A 20,194-nucleotide genomic window follows, 5' to 3' on the forward strand; every position below is an offset into this window, starting at 1 on the left:
AAAGGCACATGGTAGTGCTTTCCTTTATGCTTTCAAAGTCACAGCCTGGGCTGACAAGCTTTTTAATTCTCCTCACAAACTGTTAGGGAAGCTCTGGAGTAGCAGCACATACAATGGATATTAGTGATAAACTGCTGCCCAGTCCTTTTTTTTGGTGCAATCCCATCACATCATGACTGCTCCGTTAACAGTGTCATTTCTTGTCTGAGGAGAATAGGGAATCTTTTTTACAAAAGTGTAATATCTACTCCAGTTTGCCTCTCGCAGAGCCAGATGAGATTTCTGGAAAAATTATTTGTTCTGTGAGCTGAGGCACCAATCTTGCAAAATCGTACATAATTTTTTGCTGCATACACCTGTGGTTATATACGTGCTTTTTTGTGTGGGTGGAAGCAGGGCAGGGCAGAAAATCACTTCCTAAGAGTTTATTAAGAAAATTAAGAGATGACTGTGGAGTAAAATGAAGTGATAGCAACTGTCATCATGAAAACCTGAGATATTCTTTCATTGATCAAAATAATCTCCTTACAACCTTTCCTTTACCTACACAAGTATTTTGTTTTTTGCAGACAGCTCACATTTCTAACAGAATACAATGGATGCATGTCTGTAGCCATTAAACGGCAGTGCCATGTGACAAATGAGGAATGCTGTCCTCTGAATTCAAATACAAAGATGTAAGGGAAGTTTTTTTCAAGCTGCATTTAGGGTCTTTTTAGGATTTATGACATTGTTTTGAAGCTCAGTGCACTGGAGGAAATTGTCCTTTGCCTGTTTCTCAATGTTTGGTTAAAATTCAAAGGGAGCCCTAGCTTGGTAGGTGACATTTGCAATGTTAGCATGCCTGAATAGCACCTGAAGGTAAGAGAAGGGAGCCAGTCTTGGCAGATAATTATGATGTCCACCATGGGACAGAGAAAGGGAGAAGCCTTCTGGCTGCTAATATTTTCAGTTGTGAAAAGAAATTGTGTGAATCCTCATGTCAGGAGACTTCTGTGGGTGAGGCAGAGCCTTGTGAAAAGCATGTGTGCAAAAACTGCTGCCTATAATTTATGGCCACATGTGGTTTAGATATTCTTATTTCAATGGACGATGTTTAAGAATGGGACACTCTGGAAACCTGTAATTCCTGATTTATGATGCATTTTGATTCAAGTTTTTGAACATTTGTATAGTTTTAGTAAATCACAGTGAAAGTAGAATCTGTCCATAGGAGATGTTCTATATTGTGCTGCCCTGTGATCCTTACTGCTAGTATGCACTGTGGTGGGCTGCCTTCTGCCAGGCTGAACCTCACTTCTTCACCCCTGCCTCCTTTCCTTCCTTCCTCTGAGCCATGGAGGGCAGTGGGCAATGGGGGCTGAGGTCAGTCATAACAGCTCCTCTTCTTCCTCCACACACTGTTGCTCTGCTCTAACATGAACACTCCTTGGCATATCCCCCTGCTCCAAAGTGGAGCCCTCCACCAATCGCAGGGGAATATCTGATCCTGTGCCTGGAGCACCTCCTCCTCATCCTCCTTTGCTGCCGCTGCTGCTGATGCAGTTGTTTCTCACACTCTTTTGCTGCATTCCTCACATCACCAGGTGGTTCTTTGCCCTTTATTAAACATGCTTTCCCAGAGGCACCACCAACAAAGTTGCTGGGCTCAAGCCATGATCAGCATGGGGCAGCCCCAGCCTTTCCTCACAGAGGCCCATGAAGCCCCACAGCCATTACCTTTGTAATGACACCCTGTACACCATAAATGTTCATTAAATCTCCTGTCCTACTCAAGAGCAGAGGTGAGGAATGGCCATGGTGCCATTCCAGGAAGCCTGTGGTGCAACCTGCAGAGGCCTGGCCTCCTGCTTGTTTGTGGCTTTGGGCTGTGACTTTGAGCTCAGGCACTGGGACAGGACGTGGCCTACTGCTGAAGCAGTAGCCATTTGGCATGGCCTGGTGTCACCAGGGGCCTGGTGAATGGTCACTGTAGAGCGTACTATCAGCCTTTGCTTTGCTCCACGTGGAAGACCTATTTGCTGTTGGAATAACCTGATAGGCAGCTCTGAATCCACCATAGCTTTTTTCACGGGTGCTGGCAAACCAGGTGCTGGGCTTTTCAGGACATGATCAGATGAGAAGTCCAATCCTCAGTGCTGTTCATGATTTATGAAGTATCAACAAAGTATGAAAGCACAGCAAAACTGTTAATAAAATACTCATTTTAGAAATTAAAAATTAAAAATACTCATATTAAAAATCTTCCCTCTGAGCACTGAGGTAAATCAATTACATATTTTGCCAAGAGCATTGTCATTCTGCTGTAATACTTTCTTCACTTGCATTAGCTCCTCTGTCCTCATTATCACCTGCATAAAGCTTTGTTTCAAACATGGTATGAGCTTTGGTTCTATTTCTGTTGGATTAAGGAAAAACAATGCGGCAAAGCTAAATCAAACAGAATAATTTAGATGTCAATTCTTTCCTGTTGGCCTGAGCACATCTCTGTACATTTCAGCAGCGGTGGGATTCTTTTTAGTTTTTCTTTAGCAGGCTATAACACAAATTTCATCTCTTCAGAGGATAATCCACAGAGAAAGCTAGCTTTTATTCTTGCAGTGCTAATGCAATGTGACATAGAAGATTTATTCTTCTTATTAGTTACTCTCCATTGTCTCGTAAACATCTTGCTTGGAGTTTGCTGTACAACTTTGTTAGAGCATCGCAGCAGGAATGACATATGACAGATATGCCTGATACCCTTCGCTTATGCCTGAACCCTTTGGAAACACCTTCTTACTATTGTATTTCTTCTCACTGGAGATAGTATTCCAGATTCTAGTATAATGCCACATGCTATTAATCCAGTGTCATCTGTGTGAGGGTATGTATGAAAGGGATTGATGGGAAGAGGGAAGAGATGGGGAGGCTAGCCACATCATTTATTATCATTTCTGAAAGTTATTTATCTTACATTTGTATAAGGAGTTGATACGTAATTTTTTACTTTTTTACCCTAGTTACAGGGATGCAGAGAAGAACTTTCACAATATATCAAACAGATGCACCTACACAGACTGTGCTGGCAATGAAGAAACTGAAGATGTCTCAGGAATTCTCCAGTGTACAGCTAATGTACTTGGTATGTATTTTTTTAAGGGAATTTGAAAAGTTTATCGACCATCTTATCACCAAGAAAGAACCAAGGCACTGTTGTTCCAACAAAGGAAATTCAGGAAGTAAGCACCTACATAAGTAGCTGATATATCATGTCCTTTTCTACACCTATTTTATGCCTTTGAGGCAATCCAGTCTGATTTTTCAGTGGAGGTGCATTGTGTTATAGAGGGTTGATGTCAGGGAAAGTTAAATGTGGAACTTTCAAAGGGTTTTAGTCAAAGTAAATTTGCATCGATGCAGGAGTGAGTCTTGGAATTGTCTCAGTTAGTGATGTAGGATTTCTGCAGAACAACAGATGCTCTCAGAATCTACAGGTATGCTGGATAGAGGGCTGGATGAACAGCGCAGGAAGTACCATCTACCACCAGTATTGCCCACAAAACTGTTTTCCTTCCTGACAGTAAAAAAAAAAAGTATAAGAAGTGCAGAGCCTGATGCTGAGAATGTAATTTCTAACTTGGGTTGTTTTAACTATTTCACTTCTATGAAAATGACTGTCTTCCTTGTTTAAAGTAAACTTCACAGATCAAGTTTTAACAATTAGGCTATACTTTTTCTAACATTTAAAATCTCTTTGCTTTTCCTTTGGAGGCTTCAGTAAGCTGCTGAAATTAGGGAGGAATGTGCAAAAGATGTAATTTTGGTTCATTGGAAGTTGCCTTTGACCTGGTAATATACAGGATAAACCTGCAGACTTTTTATGGCGTTATGCAGCTAGAATCCTTCTTCAACAGGAGACATAGGACTGAAGTCTGACCTTAAATGATAATTCACAGAATCATAAAATCAGGTCATGGTTTGGCTTAGAAGATGACCTTTAAGATCATCTAGTAAGTTAATTAAAGATGCAATGTACTTTCTGAGTCAGGAGAATAATGTAAGGTCATAGTCTACCCATATTGCAGTGTGAACCACTGTATCCTCCTGACAAAAAATTTCTTTCTTGAGGTTATCTGATTTGTGTGTCAGTCTTTTCTATCTCAAACTGTTAAACAGATGTGGTGCATTCTGTGAAACAGCTTTTGTATTCTTGTTGAGAGATGAATGTTTTCTCAGTGATCAAAGTGTTTTTTTCCTTTGTCAAGTGCCTTATTCTGCAAGATGCTAAGCACCTTCAGGGAGGTTCTGAGTGCCATTAGCTGCTGTTCAAAGCTGTGGGAAGAGGCTGTGCTTGGCACCTTCCATGTTTGGGCCACTAAGAGAACACGCTAAATTGTAAATATGTCCAGAATTAATTACAGTATATTTTTGTTTGCATCTTTAAATGATTGATTACTAACTCTCAGAAAGAAATGCTGTGAATTGTAAGGCAGGACAAAAAGTAATGATTTTATGTAATAACATGTACATATTAATGCTGTTAATAACCCCCTGACAAATTAGATTTTCAGTACTCAGTTCACCATGAAACAATGTATGTGTTCTAAAAATAGTTACTTTTTGGCTTCAGAGTGCTTTTAAATCAATATGTTAGTCCTGATCTCTTAGCATGGCTGAGCGATGATACGTAGCTGGTTTTTCAGTGGTATTCTCACAGTCTGTTGGGGGCAGATCAGCTCATTGAGATCACAGTGTATAAGCAGCATCAGGATGTTACTGTCTTTGGGAATTTGTAAAATGGGTTTTGTTAGAAATAAATTTGCCGGGATTGACTCTTGGAAAAACACTTCTTTTAAAGATAAAATCTGAGTTCACTAACAATGAGCAATAAAACCAGTTCTTCATTGTAATTGTTAGTTCCTTTGGAGGCTGCATAATTAATTCTCACATACAGTTATTTTTCTGGTTGAGTAAGGGTTAGTGAGAGAATTTTTTATGTAAGAAGTACATGACTGAGATGGGTATCTGGAGCAATTGGCATTGCTGAGACAGGAGACAAGAATGAATCTAACTGCGGTGGAGGCTAGAGAGACTGTTGAACCAAATCTAGCACTTGAGTTATTTATAAGAGTGGTAGCAAGGATTCATTGTCTAGGGCTGCAGGGAAGTGTATTCTTACAGATGCTTGGCAGCAACCTCCTGATCTCTTACATTAGATAATGCCAACACAAATCACCTCTCCTGACCCTGTAACTGCCTCTAAAACAGTCATTTGGCATTCCTTATTCATCAGAAGACAGCGAATGCTGAGATCATTAGTAAGCCTAGAAGACTGTGAGCAGATGCTTTGCACCGTGGTCCTGGTGCTCACACTGCTCACAGCACAGTGCTGGCTACATGCTGCACTCCCAGCTCATTGCATGTGATTTATCATGTATGAACACTGAATTTTTCCTCCTGTCAAATCATGACAGAAGTACGATACCATCTTTCTGCAGTGGAAGGGCCTGGTTCTTCTGATTTTCTTGGTAAGTTATTCCTGCAACAAGTCCGGACGTCAATAGAGGTCTTCCTGCTTTAATCTGCAGTAATTAAGGGACCCATGTCCATCATGCTCAAATGCTATGAACCATGCTTGATACCAGATCAGTGGTACAGCTTTCCCTTGTGGTGACAGCTTCTGTGACTGGAATATTTAATTTAACTTAGTGTTATTTTCATAATAGTGCCGACAGCTTATGATAGGCACTGTTTTCTTTAATTGGTGCATGCATACTTTTTACAGTGTCCTTCATAAGCATATCATCCAAAGGAAAAATAATTAACAGTAGGTTGGAAACTGGGCAAAAATAAAAATTCCAGCCTCACAGAGCGCATTTATAAAATTTCTAGATTGAAATAAAATGTTTCAACAAATAAATGCTGGTATGTTTTTATCCTGTTGACCCAGATAATGCCTTTAGCTCACTAGTTAGACTCTGTTCAGAGCAGATTTGTGCTGTTAGACTGCATATGATATACATTTCTACTGCATTTCCTTCCATCTTTTATTCAATTAATAAAATTATTCAATTTTATTCAATTTGTGCAACACAATTGTTTTTAATCTCTTCTAAAAATTTGGCTTCTAAAACCTTTAAAGCCCAAACTTAATTTTTCCTTAAAGAATGCACCGCTTACATCAATGGCAGCTAAGTTAGCTCCACATTTGGACTTAAATTCATTGTACAAAGTTTTCCTGTTAGATATTTTAAACTTACAGATTAGTAATAAAACTCACCTTCTTGATCTTGCTTTTGCTAGTGGTGTGAGGACTTTATGCCTCTGTCATTTCTAAGTGAATAACTTTTTGGGCATCTTCCATGTGAAGGATGATATGCCATGGAGACAAGAATTCTTGGATCTTCTGGTGATGTGGTATATGGAATCCCACATTATAGCCCTGTCCCATAAGGAAGATAAATTGCATACCTAGATTCAACCTCCCTGAGATGCTGAGGAGGAGGTGGAATTCATTGTTGGTGTGGGAATTCAGAGAGCTCTTTCTCTTGGTGAAATTTGCTTGTCACCACTAAAGAAGATATGAGCTCTAGGCTGCTTTATACTGAGCAAATTATGTCATTTCTAGATGTAACCGGCAGGGTTGTTCCTTCATTTAGCGCAAAGAACATAATTCTGTAAAAGTCTTTTGTTCTTTGTACATTTGTCAAAATGGAAGGTCTGTGTTTCCTTTCTGAAACTAAGAAAATCTTGATGCATTTTCTAGTTAAAGAGGAATAAATTTGAGATCATTCTGGTAACTATTTAACAATAGTGGCACGTTGTTGCTGAGAACAACTGCATTTGAGAAGACAGGAAATACACTGAAAAGAAGATATCATGACAGATCTCAGCCTACGATGAGATTAGATCAAGTGATGTAACTGATGATCAAGTGGAAAAGATGGACAAAGGCTTGGCACACTGACTGCTGAGCAGATGCCTGAAAATTGTAAATGCTTACATATTTAAAGCACATAAATTAGTTTCACTTTCCATTTCCTCTGAGCTAACAACTGCAGATAGTAATTAGGATGCAACTAATTTAGGATACACAGCTTGATTTATAATTAAAGTTGTTGGTTTACAAATGGTGTAAAAGGAAATGTTACATGGCCCAGAGGACTGGAGAGACTAATGGATTTTAGTAATACTTGGAACTGCATCCTCAGGGGGGTCAAAGCTTTACACATAAGGCTCCTTTTATTTAGCAGATATTACACTGCACTGACAACACAAAAGTAATCTAAACAAAACCCACATAGATAATGTTATTTAAAAACTGAGATTAATACATCTAAATTAGAAAAGGACAAATGTTGACACCAAATGGCCTTAGACTTTCTGCTGTTCTCAAACCAGAGCTATTTATTGTTGGAAAGCAGATGTACTATCAGTAGATTTTGAGCAGCTTGAAGTTATGATGTACGTTTCCATCTTGTAGAAGTCTATTTATAAATTAGAAGACATTTTGGGCATGATTCATTGACTAACTGTAGGAGTTTGTCATTATTTTAGGTGCTGTGGAGTATCTAGTGTAGCCTATGTCAAACCTTCAAAAATATATAGGCCTTCCACGAGTCCCTTATCCTGGCAGATGTAACTATCTATTAGTCCTTTTGTAGATGTCTTGGATGCCTAATGAAGTTTCAAGTAGGATTAGATTTTTGTATTTATAACATTAGGTTTATATATTTAATCATCTGAATTGAACCTTTTATACATGTGAGGAACTATGAGAGATGATTTTGCATTTCATGGGAAATGTTTTTAGATTTCATTACCATTTCATTCTTTCCAAGAAATGAAGTTCTCCTCTCTATGTAGATTCAAAGACATAGATTTAATGCAAAAGCAAATCTAAAACTGTTTTTACTGCTGTTTGATCTCTAAAGTTAACACAAAGCAAACCGTATCTACCTTATTCTTAGGAAGCATCAATTTACTGATTGTAGTTCTTTGATAAACTCTGTGCAAATAGAAGTAGTGAGGTTTCCAAGATGCAATGGGGGGAACACAATGATTGTTGTGCTTCAGGCAGTTTGGTTTTGACCACAGCTGTTACTGAAAGTACTATATGAGAGAAAAGAAAAAGAACACTGCCTCTTCTTTATAGCTGAGTTGAGCTTTCTGTGTCAGTAATTTGGTGCAGAATCTTTAATGTGTAGCCTGAGCACAGGTGATTGAGTCCTCACTGAGTGCAGTAATTACAAATTTTTTTTAATATAATATTTCTAACCATAATTTGTTGGGGGAAAACTTCAACAACTTTAACAAGGAAAAAAACATCCCATTAAAAATTCAATAAAACAAGCATTAGGGTGAGCAAGCATGAAAAATACTTTTAAATAGTAACTCCCATTTTTGTTTTATGAAAGGTAAGCTATAGGGTACTGTATGATGCTGTAAGAGAAGCACAGTGCAAATTTTACAGTTGTATCAGAGTCATACGTAAAGGCATAAGATGTTATTCTGTTTGTATAAAGGCAGTAAAATGATAATATGAAAAATACTGCCTGAGTTTCCAGGATGATATAAATTCTTTATGATAATCAAGTAAGATCAAAGTCTTTTTTACAGTAATTAGATGCTGGTACTAGGCTCACTTACAAGTCAAATCATGCACCTAACGTACCTTCAGCATTAGCCTGTACACATAAAATTCTTTGTTTTATTGAGAAATAAATGTCGCTTTTCCTACTATTTTTAAATTATACTTTGGAATCAGGAACTGCCACCTGGCTTTGTGTTCAAAAGACTGTTTAGGACAAGATTATATTCATGTCAAAAATCTACTAATACAAAAACATTCGAGAGCTTTTTTTTTTTTTTTTTTTTAACTGAAGGTGACAGAATCATAGAATCACAGAATAGTTGAGGTTGAATGGGACCTCTGGAGATCATCTACCTAGCCCAGCCCTCCTGCTCAAACAGAGAAGTTTTAAACATCTCCAGGGGAGGAGAAACAACCTCTCTGGCCAGCTTGTTCTGCTCTGTCACCCTTACAGTAAAGAACTTTTTCCTGGTGTCTGCTTCAGACAGAGCTTTCTTTGTTTCAGTCTGTGCCCATCACCTCTCATCCTATCAGTGGGCACCACTGAGAAGAGTTGGGCCTAACTCCCACCCTCCTGACATCCTTCTTTTAAATACCCATTGATTAGATCTGCTGCGCCTTATCTACTCCAGGCTAAGCAGGCCCAGTTCCCTCAACCTGTTCTCATATGAGTGATGCTCCAGTTCTATGATCATTTTAATAGCTCTTTGCTTAACTTGCTTCAGGAGCTCCTTGTCCCTCTTGTACTGTGGTATTTGGAACTGGCTGCAGTACTCCAGGCGTGGCCTAATCAGAGCTGAGTAGTGTGGAAGGACAACCTCCCTTGACCTGCTGGCAATATTCTTCCTAATGTGCCTCAGGATACCACTGGACCTCTTGGCCACAAGGGCACATTTCATGGTCCTTGCTATCCACTAGGACTTCTGAGAGCTGTTTTCCATCAGGTCAGCACCCAGCCTGTACTGGTACATGGCGTTATTCCTCCTAAAGTGCAGGACCCTGTACTTGCCAATGTTCAGTTTCCTGAGTTTCTTCTCTGCCCATCTATCCAGCCTATCAAGAGCCTTCTGAAAGGCAGCACAGCGCTTTGGTGTATCGGCCACTCCTTCCAGCTGCCCACTATCCTCTGCCAACTTTCTGAGGAGGCACTCTACCCCTTTATTCAAGTTACTGGTGAATAAGTTGAACAACATTGCACCCAGTATTTACCTTTGGAGGACACCATCAGCTTTGGGCCTCCAACTAAACTGTGCCACTGATCACAGTTGTTGGAACTCTGCCATTCAGCTAATTCTCAATCCACTTCACTGTCCACTCATCTAAAATGCACTTCCTGAGCTTGCCTGTAATAATATTATGGCAGACAGTGCCAAAATCCCTGCTGAAGTCCAGGTTGGTAACATCCACTACTCTTCCTACATCTGTCCAGCCAGCTGTCTGACTGTAGAAGGCAATCAGGTTGATTATGCATGATTTCCCTCTGGTGAATCCATGCTGACTATTCCTGATCACCTTGTTGTGTTCCACATGCTTAGAAATGGCCTCCAGGATGAGCTATGCCATCACCTTTCCAGGAATGGAGGGGAAGCTGACTGGCCTGTAGTTCCCTGCATCCCTCTTCTTGCTCTTTTTGAAGACTGAGGTGACATTTGCTTTCTTGTACTCCTCAGGCACCTCGCCTGATTGCCATGCTCTTTCAGAATGTTTGGGAGTGTTTTCTTTTTGTTGCTGATGTATTGGAAGAGGCCCTTCTTGTTGCCCTGGACATCTGTAGCCAGATTTAATTCCAAATGGGCACTGTCCTTCCTCATCACATTTCTGCATGCAGGATGTTTGTTTTAGGAGGTTGTTTGTGTTTATTTAATTTTCTCAGTATTTCATCATGTCTATTATTAGAGATAAAATTCCTGACTAAAACAGACCAGCAGTTTGGTCTAGCTTGAGCGTACACGTTTTTCTATTCTGAGTTAATCTAATTTTCTGCTGGTACTATGTGTAACTCAATTCAGAACTGGAATGTTTTTAAAAGTAGTGGCACATCCTGGAGTCAGATCATTGACTTGAATATCACTGGATAATTCATGTTGCTTGGAGTTAATATGTTATGTCCAGACTGAACAGACAGTCATCTAGAGCACACAACGGGACCAATCTAAGACAGTCAACAAAATCTTAGGCCAAATACTATGATAAAGCTCTTTTCAAAGATTGTAAAATGAGACTTACCTACGTAGCAGTAGAGTATGGGGTATTGGGTTGTCAGTCCTACATATCCTGCTTTTGTTAGTGCAAATTACTGTTTTAACTGTAATGCTATAATATGCTTGAAAGACAGCTCCTTCACCTATGCTATTGCTATGGGATGTTGCATAGTTGTGTTCCCATACTATTACTTAGAAAAGTAAGATTTAGATGTGTGTATGTTTGTGTATACACGTGAATATGATAACTTCTTAAATTCTTGTTATTAATATCCAATGCTGACATTGCATACGGGTTAGAATTTAATTATTCTGTGGTTATGAGAATTTTTAAGGAAAATGTTACATTACTTTTTTATGCTGATGTAGTAATAATGAGTCAGTAATTGGCATGCTGTTCTCTAAATAGGGATATTAGAAGGCATTATGTACCAGAGGTACTTTCTTTTGGCTTAGCTGATGATCTGACCATCTGTGGGCACAAAAGATCCTGGGAATATTACTGTAATAACCTAGTTTAGTGACCAAAGTTCATTATGAGTAATGGCCCTCAGATGAACTTTCCCAAACTATTACTATTACTTTCTCATGTTGTCCTGTTTATATATGCAATTTCATGAATTTTAATCTGCTATCAATCATGTTGATGGTCCAAACAAAACTCTCATTGCAGATGGTTTGCAAAGGTATGGAATACTCTAATCCCCTGTAAATACTGATCATGCTATCTTTGCCTATGTGCATGGGCCCTGCCTTGATATGATCGAAGGTTATTGTCAGCAAATGACAGATGAGTGACTTCTGTCCTGTTATACCTCTTGGGCATGAAAGTCTCTCATCTCACTATTCTTCCAGATTGTAAAGCCTATAAGTAATCTAAATAAATAATAATAAGTTTGGTGATCCACTGGGATCTTATCAATGTTATAAAGCATGCTGAATACATATTAAAATAAAGGGCCTATTACACCCTGAGGAATGAGATAGTTGCTCTTCATTTCTGTTAGAATTCAGGATCAATTTTAAGGTGTTTCACTGGTTCACTAAAATTTAATAAATTCAATACACTGGGGAACTGTATAATTTATTTATTGCAGGATATTTTTAATTCACATATAGTTTATTTATACTTATTTTCTTCTATCACAGGTTAGTAAAACACAAATATAGCTGATGAATTTTGTAACTATGTTATGTGATATAGGGTTAGTGTCAGATGAGACTTAACAGAGCATATCCTACCTAAAATAAGACAGAAGAAAATGTTTGATAATAATCTGAAAAATATATATTTTTTGTAGTTTAAAAAGAAAATAAAAAACGGGTAGCTTTTGATAAACATTTATATCCAGAGACATCTATTACAGATATTTTATTCCCCTTGTGCAATGCCAGCCTTATCACTTCTGTAAATCAAAACCTTTTGTATTGCTCTGATGGAGACTGGAAATGACATTTAGAGATATAACAGACCTGTCTCAACTAATAGCAGTTTAGAAAGTTCTAAGGGACATGGATTTTTCGGAAGATAGATGAATGTAGAAGCCCGAAATACTGAGGCTTTGTTCTCCTTTTCAGGCAACAAAAAAGAAATAATTCTTTCTTTCTTTCTATTTTCTTACAGTGCTCAGTGTCTATAATGAGAAAAGTATTTTGTCTGTAGAAAAAGACAACAACAGCAACAAAAAAAAAACAAAAAACAGAAAAAAGTGTAAAGTGTATGGCTTTGCACTGCTTATTGAAAGCCGATGGTCTCACTTTGCACTTTTCATTGAAAGCCAAAACCTGCATCCCAGTAACTCATTACTCAAGCTGATAAGAGCTAGGTCCTTTGAGAAACAGCAAACAAGAGGGGCTATAAAAGCAGAAACCTCTCCCGTGTCTGTGTCAGCAATGGCAGGTATACATCATTGGCTGGATGTATTTGCACAATAGACTACATGTGATACAGTTAGGGAAAGTTAAAAATTAGGGAAATTATAGTATGTTCTGGTTTCTAGCAGGGTAGGGGAGACAAGGCAAGTGTAAACCTGACACTTAGCTGGCTAGGATGAGGAGCTGAAAGCATGAGGGATTGCAGTGGCTGGCAAAAGTGACTACTAGAATGAAGCAGTGTGTTTCAGGCATCCATTCAGGTATTCCTAGCTACCATGGAAAACAGTGGTTCCATTGTTAGATAAACAGTGAAAAAAACACTCATAATGGCTTGGAAAAATACTGAGAAAACAGGCAACAGAGGGACGATGTGATACAGTAGCAATACATGTTTTTGACATGAGTGTCTTGTTGTCCTATAGGTCTGAAATTTGAAGAAATGCAAGAAAAATTTGGGGAGGAATTCTTCAATATCTGCTTTGATGAGAATGAGAGAGTTCTTCGAGCTGTAGGTGGGACCCTTCAGGACTTCTTCAATGGCTTTGATGCTTTGCTGGAGCACATTAGAACTTCATTTGGAAGACAGGCCACCCTGGAATCCCCATCTTTCCTATGCAAAGAGCTCCCTGAAGGCAACCTCATGCTTCATTACTTTCATCCACATCAGATTGTGGGGTTTGCAATGGTGGGAATGATAAAGGCAGCAGCAAAGAAAATTTACCGCTTGGACGTGGAAGTAGAACAGGTCACTAACGATAAGCTGTGTTCAGAGGGGACGAACCCGGGTAATTGCAGCTGTCTGACTTTCCTTATCAAAGAACACGAAAATGCAAATATCACAAAAGCACTTCCATCGGGAACTTCCCATTCTCCCTTAGATCTGAGGATTAGTATCAGCACCTTCTGCAGAGCATTCCCCTTTCACCTGATGTTTGATCAAAACATGTTTGTTCTTCAGCTGGGAGAAGGTCTAAGGAAGCAGCTCAGATGTGACACCCACAAAACTCTGAAATTCCAAGACTGCTTTGACATAGTTTCTCCTAAGATCAGTGCCACATTTGAACGAGTCCTCCTGAGGTTATCTACTCCCTTTGTTATTCGGACCAGACTTGAGGATTCTGACTCTGAAAATAAAGACAAGGTAAGAGCATTAATTTGGAAGGGCTAGTGTGCATATGTGTGTGATGAGAGAGGAGTTTTTGTTCAGAAAGAAACATCTAAAGTCCTGAGTATTGTGGAAAGCTCAATTATGTCTTCCAAACAGGGTTAAGTGGTATACCTCAGCCAAGTGAGTACTTTCTTAAGTTATTTGCAAGCTTTGCCTGAGATGCTGTAGCAAATCGTGACATTGCCATTGAGAAAATTCTCTTCAGTGAAGTTGCTTAATTCAGTTTGAATCAGAAGAGTGAGGATTTTTAGAAAATGCCCGTATCTGATCCTTAATTTCACTCCAGCTATATTATGATAACAGTAATAGTTATTAAATAGTTATTAAACCGGGGAATAGCTTTCAATATATTTTCTGAAAGACTCTTGCTGCAGGGCTCACATAGCTACTTTTATATCCTGCTTCCCAATGTGGAAACACTGCTTTTGTCTGTGTTTCTTCTCATCTCTCACCCTGCTTCCAAAGAACCAGAGCTGTAAATGGTACCTGTATCACTTAACACTAGTTTTAATGTTTCCTAGTCATTTAAAATAGTACTTGTCCTCCTACTCTGCCTCTTCCTTCAGTGTTTCAGAAGAGTTACCTCAACTAGTGTGCCCTATATTGAGTTCAGCGTGTCCCATGTGAAATTGTCTTCTAGAATAGACCTCCACAAATACTTGGATGAGAATGTCTTATTGCATATCCTTGAATTCATGGAAAACTTTTTGCTGCAAAGTGAGATCCCAGCTTTATGCACTAACACAATTAATAATTTGTGCTTACATTGAAAGAGTGTGCTTGCGTTCTTTGGAGATACTGCTGTCTTAAGTGAAATCATTACTGATTTTCAGAATTTTTAGGATTTAGTAACAAAAATAGTCAATCCTAATCACACTGGATACTTACCTACCAAATTTCTGCTAAAAGGTGGCACATATACAATTCAGATGATCTGGATATGGCTTGAGAAATTCCACCTCTGCTTTGCTGCTCACACTGGGCCAGTGTCAGAACAGCTCCTGTGATAACAGCATACGGAATTCTGGGTTCTTTTCAAAATATAGCCACTTCTGACAGCAGTAGTGTTTCCACCTTCTCTTTCTCACTGCTCTTTGGCATCAATAAAAATAATTCTGCTTCATTTTCCCCTTGAAACAACATATTGCCCCAAGAGAAGCAAACTGGTACTTCTCATTTTGTATGAATTGATGTATTCAACCTACTTAAAACCACGAGGGATTTTGTTTTTCAGAATATATCCTGAAAGTCACCCGAGCCTGTAATTATGAAAAGAAAATGCACGAAGAGTTAGAAGTTTTAGCTCTGAGCTTCCTTGTGGCATGGTTGTTTATCTTTTGAAAGAGGCTTGTGCCATATTCTTTCCTCCCTGGAGCCTTTCCATCCGTTTCAGGTATCTTCTGCCCTGGGACAGAGTCCCAGCTCCTTGACAACCTTCTGCTCTTCTTGAATCTGCTGTAAATGACTCTGAAGAGGAGTGTGTTGACTCATAGTTTTCCTAATTGTACATTAACAATCAAGCAAACTCACTTTCTTACTTGGACAGGTATTGCATACCCATGGCTTCCTCACATGAGAGGCGTCAGGGAGTGGAGTAGCTGGAGGAAAGTTTAGCAGCCAGCTTAGGAAGAAACTCTGCTTTCAAAAACTTGTTCTGTACCATCAAGCTGAGTCACTATAGGTGAATTATGAATTCAATCAGTGTAGTGCCCAGCTGCCACTCAGGAGTGGGACCCTCTCTGCCTTAAAGCTGTGTAGAGTCAGACCCTGAACACTGAGTGTCAGCATACTAACACAGTGGGAATTTTCATTTCTTGAGAGGCAATTAAAAGGAAAGATCAGTAGAGGAAATCTTTTGTCTGCCAGTAGTTAGGGGTAATTTTTTTATTGAACAGTAAGGTGTAAATGAGAGATAAAATGTTGATGGCAAGGTGCAGGAGACCTGGTGTAAACCTAGTGCTGCAGCTATGGGAACAACAATGTAGAGGAAATTTATTCTGATTCACTGATTTTGTAAGTACTTTCCAAAAGTTTCTGTGAATAATTACGGAATTAAACAAAGCTCAGCATGTGATTTTGCTAGATACTCATTTTTTTTTTTTCCTCTTCAAAATGAAAGGTTGCACAGATTCAAGTCATAATTGCCTTGCTTTCATAGATTTTGAGAGAAGTGACAAGGCAATACTGTTATCTCATGCTGAAGTCCTTAATTTTCTACTGGATAGAAAAAGTAGACAGCTTTGGAAACTTCATGCCATGCTGTACTCCCAAGGCTCAGGTCACTCAAGTATCTCACTTTAGAACTCTTTTCAATAGTTGTTTGGAAGTTGAGTGTTGGACCAGTAGGTCGGTGCTGTGAGCAGGATTCCAGAAACAGTTAGCAGTAACTAGCTTATGTATTTCCCTATTTTTCTGTCACATATGTTTATTCAGTTTTTACTGGAGTTGTGTCCCACTTAAAGTGGTTTCTCTTTTCTTAAAGGACTCTGCTCTGATCTCATTACTTTTCAGACTTGGTTACTTTAAATGGCACTTGAAGGGATGCAACCCAGATGACTGCTGCAGTTTTTAAGCTACTTAGATATCTCACTGCTTTTTCAATAAGAGAAAAAAAATTTTCAAAAGGCTTTGTGGTAAACAGACGACCTTTCAGCCTCTCTTCAAAGTATTTTTATCTTTATTTCAGTGCATAAAATAGATTTTTTTTTTTCAGACTGGCAGTGAGAAAGACAGAATAACAAAATAATTTTAATTTTGGACTTATTCAGCAAAACAAAGTGCAAGGTTTTGCATGTGGGTAAAGGTAATCCCAGATACATATACAGACTGGGAGAAGAAATCATTGAGTACAGCTCTGCTGAGAAGGACTTAGGGGTTCTGGTTGACGAAAAACTTAACATGAGCCAGCAGTGTGCACTTGCAGCCTGGAAGGTCAATGGTATCCTGTGTTCTACCAGAAGAGAGGTGGCCAGCGGGGCGAGGGAGGTGATTGCTCCTCTCTACTATGCCCTCATGAAGCCTCAGCTGGAGTACTGCATCCAGGTCGGGGGCCCACAACACAGGAATGATGTAGAACTGTTGGACAGGGTCCAGAGAAGGGCAACAAAAATGATCCAAGGGCTGGAACACCTCTCCTATGAAGACAGACTGAAGGAACTGGGCTCATTCAGCCTGGAAAAGAGAAGGCTGCAAGATCTCATTGTGGCCTTCCCGTATTTAAAGGGAGTTTATAAACAGGAGGGAAAACAACTTTTTACACAGGTAAATAGTGATAGGACAAGGGGGAATGCTTTTAAACTAAAGGAGGGGAGATTTAAATGTTACGGGAAAGTTTTTTACTGAGTGGTGAGGTGCGGGAACAGATTGCCCAGAGAGGTTGTGGATGCCCTGGAGGTGTTCAAGGCCAGGTTGGATGGGGCCCTGAGCAATCTGATCTAGTACTTGATCTAGTGGCTGGCAGCCCTACCTGTGGCAGGAGGGTTGGGACGTAATAATCCCTGAGGTCCCTTCCAACCCCAGCCATTCTATATGATTCTATGATTCCAGCTCTGTTTTCTGATAAAAGTAAGTCACAAATCATGATCTTTCCTTAACTCAGCACCCAGAGACAAATTTGTCTTGACTTTACAATTGTTATGTGCTTGTCCTACTTATGCAAAGACTCATTTGTGTGTTTTGGTTTACTGTGATTTCAAAGAATTGCAGAACAGTTATGTTGGAGGGGAGCTCTGGAGGTCATCTGGTTATCCCAAAGTTTGATATCTTGTATTTATTACAGCATTCTAAATCTGTGAACTACAGCCTCTTACTTTGGATACTTATTTACTTATTAACAATTGTGGCTGTCTAGTATCTGTACAGCTCTTTAGATGTATAAAAGCTGAATGTGATTGGCCTCTGGGGTTTTTAATTTTCTCATTCAACCAAATCCTTGGTATTTTTGTTGTTTATAGTATGGCACTACCCAGATGCCAAAGGGAGAGCCCTGCTGCTCTACTTATACTAACATTCTGTTGTTTTCTACATTTCATACTAATTTTTAGTCAGTTTCCTTCCTTCCTTCCTCTATTCTTCCTCCCTCCCTCCCTTCCACTGGAGAGCTTCACTTGCATGCATTCATATTTTCCGTATTATGGATATTATCCCTAAACAAGATCACAAATGTTGCGCTTTCTATAGAAACTCATTTTACATCACTCTATCTGGGAACAATTATTTACTGCATCAATCAGAAACACATTTATTGTGAAAATTATCTAGATGGTGTCAATTGTTTGTAGCTTTACACATGGTTACTCTGTAAGAGTTTAATGAAAGTTAATGGAGTCACGTATGGCGTAAGATATTATTCAAGTTAGGAAAGTAAGGCCTTAACGTATCTGCTAGACTGCTCCACAGCCCCTATCAAGCCCATTCACTGAGATTTCCTTTCCATGGAGACGCCACATGTGAGAGCTTTGTTGGCTGCATGCTTTGTGGCCAGGGCAGTAGCTGCCTGCCTAGTCCTTGGCAGGTCCCCTCACCCAAGCAACTGGCTCAGATGCATTGCTGTGCCCTCCCTGGCAGCATGTCCAGGTGCTCGTACAAAGCAAATGCCATGTTTGCAAACAAGTCTCTCCCTGACTCTCTCACCCATACAGAGAATGTGCTGACATGACTGTTTTAATGTTTTATTTCTGAGCATTACCTAGATTTTTATTGTAACAAGACTGCTCTCTGCCATCTGAGGTTCTGCAGGACTTGTCTTTCTGAAACTGTGACTTGACATGCTTGCTAAAAACAATTAGGTATGAATTAGGTATTACTGCTTTCTCGGCTTAAAGAAAAAAGAAGGTTGAAAGTGAACCATGGAAGAAATTTGGGTCTCTGCCAGACATTCTGCAGCTGTGTTTTCCCTGTACTACTGATCTCCTGTTCTCTTTCAGACTAACAGCTCTTTTCCACCTCTCATACATGGATATTCACTGGCCTTTGACTTGCTGTTAGGCCTCCTTACACTTTAATTCAAAGGCCTTGTTTAACAATAAAACTTGCACCTAAAACTTCACTAACAAAAGTGGTCATAATTTTTCTGGCAGGATGTTTTCCCTTTGCATATGCCATTTTACTAAAATCACAACTTCCCCAGGAATTCAGAAAAATGTTCTGGAAAATAATTGCCTTGTTATGTGTTACAGTATTTTGATATTTAGACTTAAATATTTTTTACTAGGAAAGGCTTTTTTTCATTATAAATTATAATACAGTACCCCCAAAAATATGAAACATTGTTTTTGACAAATACAGTCCTCTTAAAATGTTATACTGCAAGAAGTTCCAGATGCCACATATTATTCAGATTATCAAGAAACACCAACTCTTGTAATGATAAAACATCCAGCAAAATGGAAGTGCCAGCTTTCTATAGATCAGTACTACTGACTGTGCAGGCTGTCTGAGCCAGCACCTCGGCCATTGTCAGTGGAAAGGATTGTGGTAGATGAACTAGACAGCTCCAGCAGGAATTTGTCCCAGTGCACTGATTTAAATTAATTCATAAATAGATAAAAATAAACCAGTCCAGAGCCAAGATTTAAAAAAACTACATATACATTCCCAGGAAGTTAGATTCTATAATGTATAGATGGACATGTAGTAAATGGACAGAACTTTAAACATGCTGATTTACAAACAGTTCATTTGAAAATGTAAGCTGGTTCCGTGGAAGTTGGCGAGGATTTCCTGCATTCATTCCCACTGATCTGTTTAACTGTGAAGTAATAATTCTAGCCTTTCCATGGTATAAGGAACTGCCATCTCTAGGTTAAATATTTCCTTTCAGACACTCAGCTCTGTGTTTGCTAGTTGTGATCAAATCTAAAGTGCATCTGTTCCAGGCAACCTGATCCTCACAGTGACTGACAGATGACGGTTAATGAAAACCATAAGCTTGCAGTATTCTTCAGTGCACCCTCCCGGTTTTAACACTGCAAGGATGAAAGCACATCCTACTGCAGTGATACCCAGAGGGTGGTGCCTCGTAGACCCCACTGGACTACTCCATAATTTTCTTCAGCCCCTTCTGGGCCAGGAAGAATTTATAGCGTCAGCTCTTGTGGATTCCTGTGCCAATAAGGTTTACTGTTTACTAGAAACTGAGTGAAGCTGAGACCTCTCTGGTGGCATGAGACACTTTCAGCCAGGTCAGCAGGGATCCTGTGTGCAGGAAGTCTACTTGCTCATTGCTTCCCCATTGCACTTTGCCATGGTGTTAGAAAAATCTGTAAAAAAAAAAAACTTTTTTTTTTTTTTAAATCCAAGAAGAACACTGTCCTTCATTTTATTTTGAGTCTATTCTTTATCCGCCACTTTTTATTTATATTCTGAGCCAAGTGA

The 20,194-nt window shown here is 39.2% G+C and overlaps 1 protein-coding gene across 1 annotated transcript in view; it reads left to right on the forward strand.

Moving 5' to 3' along the window:
• The window catches only part of GUCY1A2 (guanylate cyclase 1 soluble subunit alpha 2), a 145,595-nt gene that overhangs the window by 10,535 nt on the left and 114,866 nt on the right, over positions 1–20,194 (forward strand). Inside the window, exons 3-4 of the mRNA XM_001233953.7 lie at positions 3,003–3,124; positions 13,074–13,792. Of these exons, the coding sequence (XP_001233954.2) occupies positions 3,003–3,124; positions 13,074–13,792 (841 nt within the window). The remainder of the gene's footprint in view (positions 1–3,002; positions 3,125–13,073; positions 13,793–20,194) is intronic.

Source organism: Gallus gallus, chromosome 1 (assembly GCF_016699485.2).
Source record: "Gallus gallus isolate bGalGal1 chromosome 1, bGalGal1.mat.broiler.GRCg7b, whole genome shotgun sequence".
Lineage (NCBI taxonomy): Eukaryota > Metazoa > Chordata > Aves > Galliformes > Phasianidae > Gallus > Gallus gallus.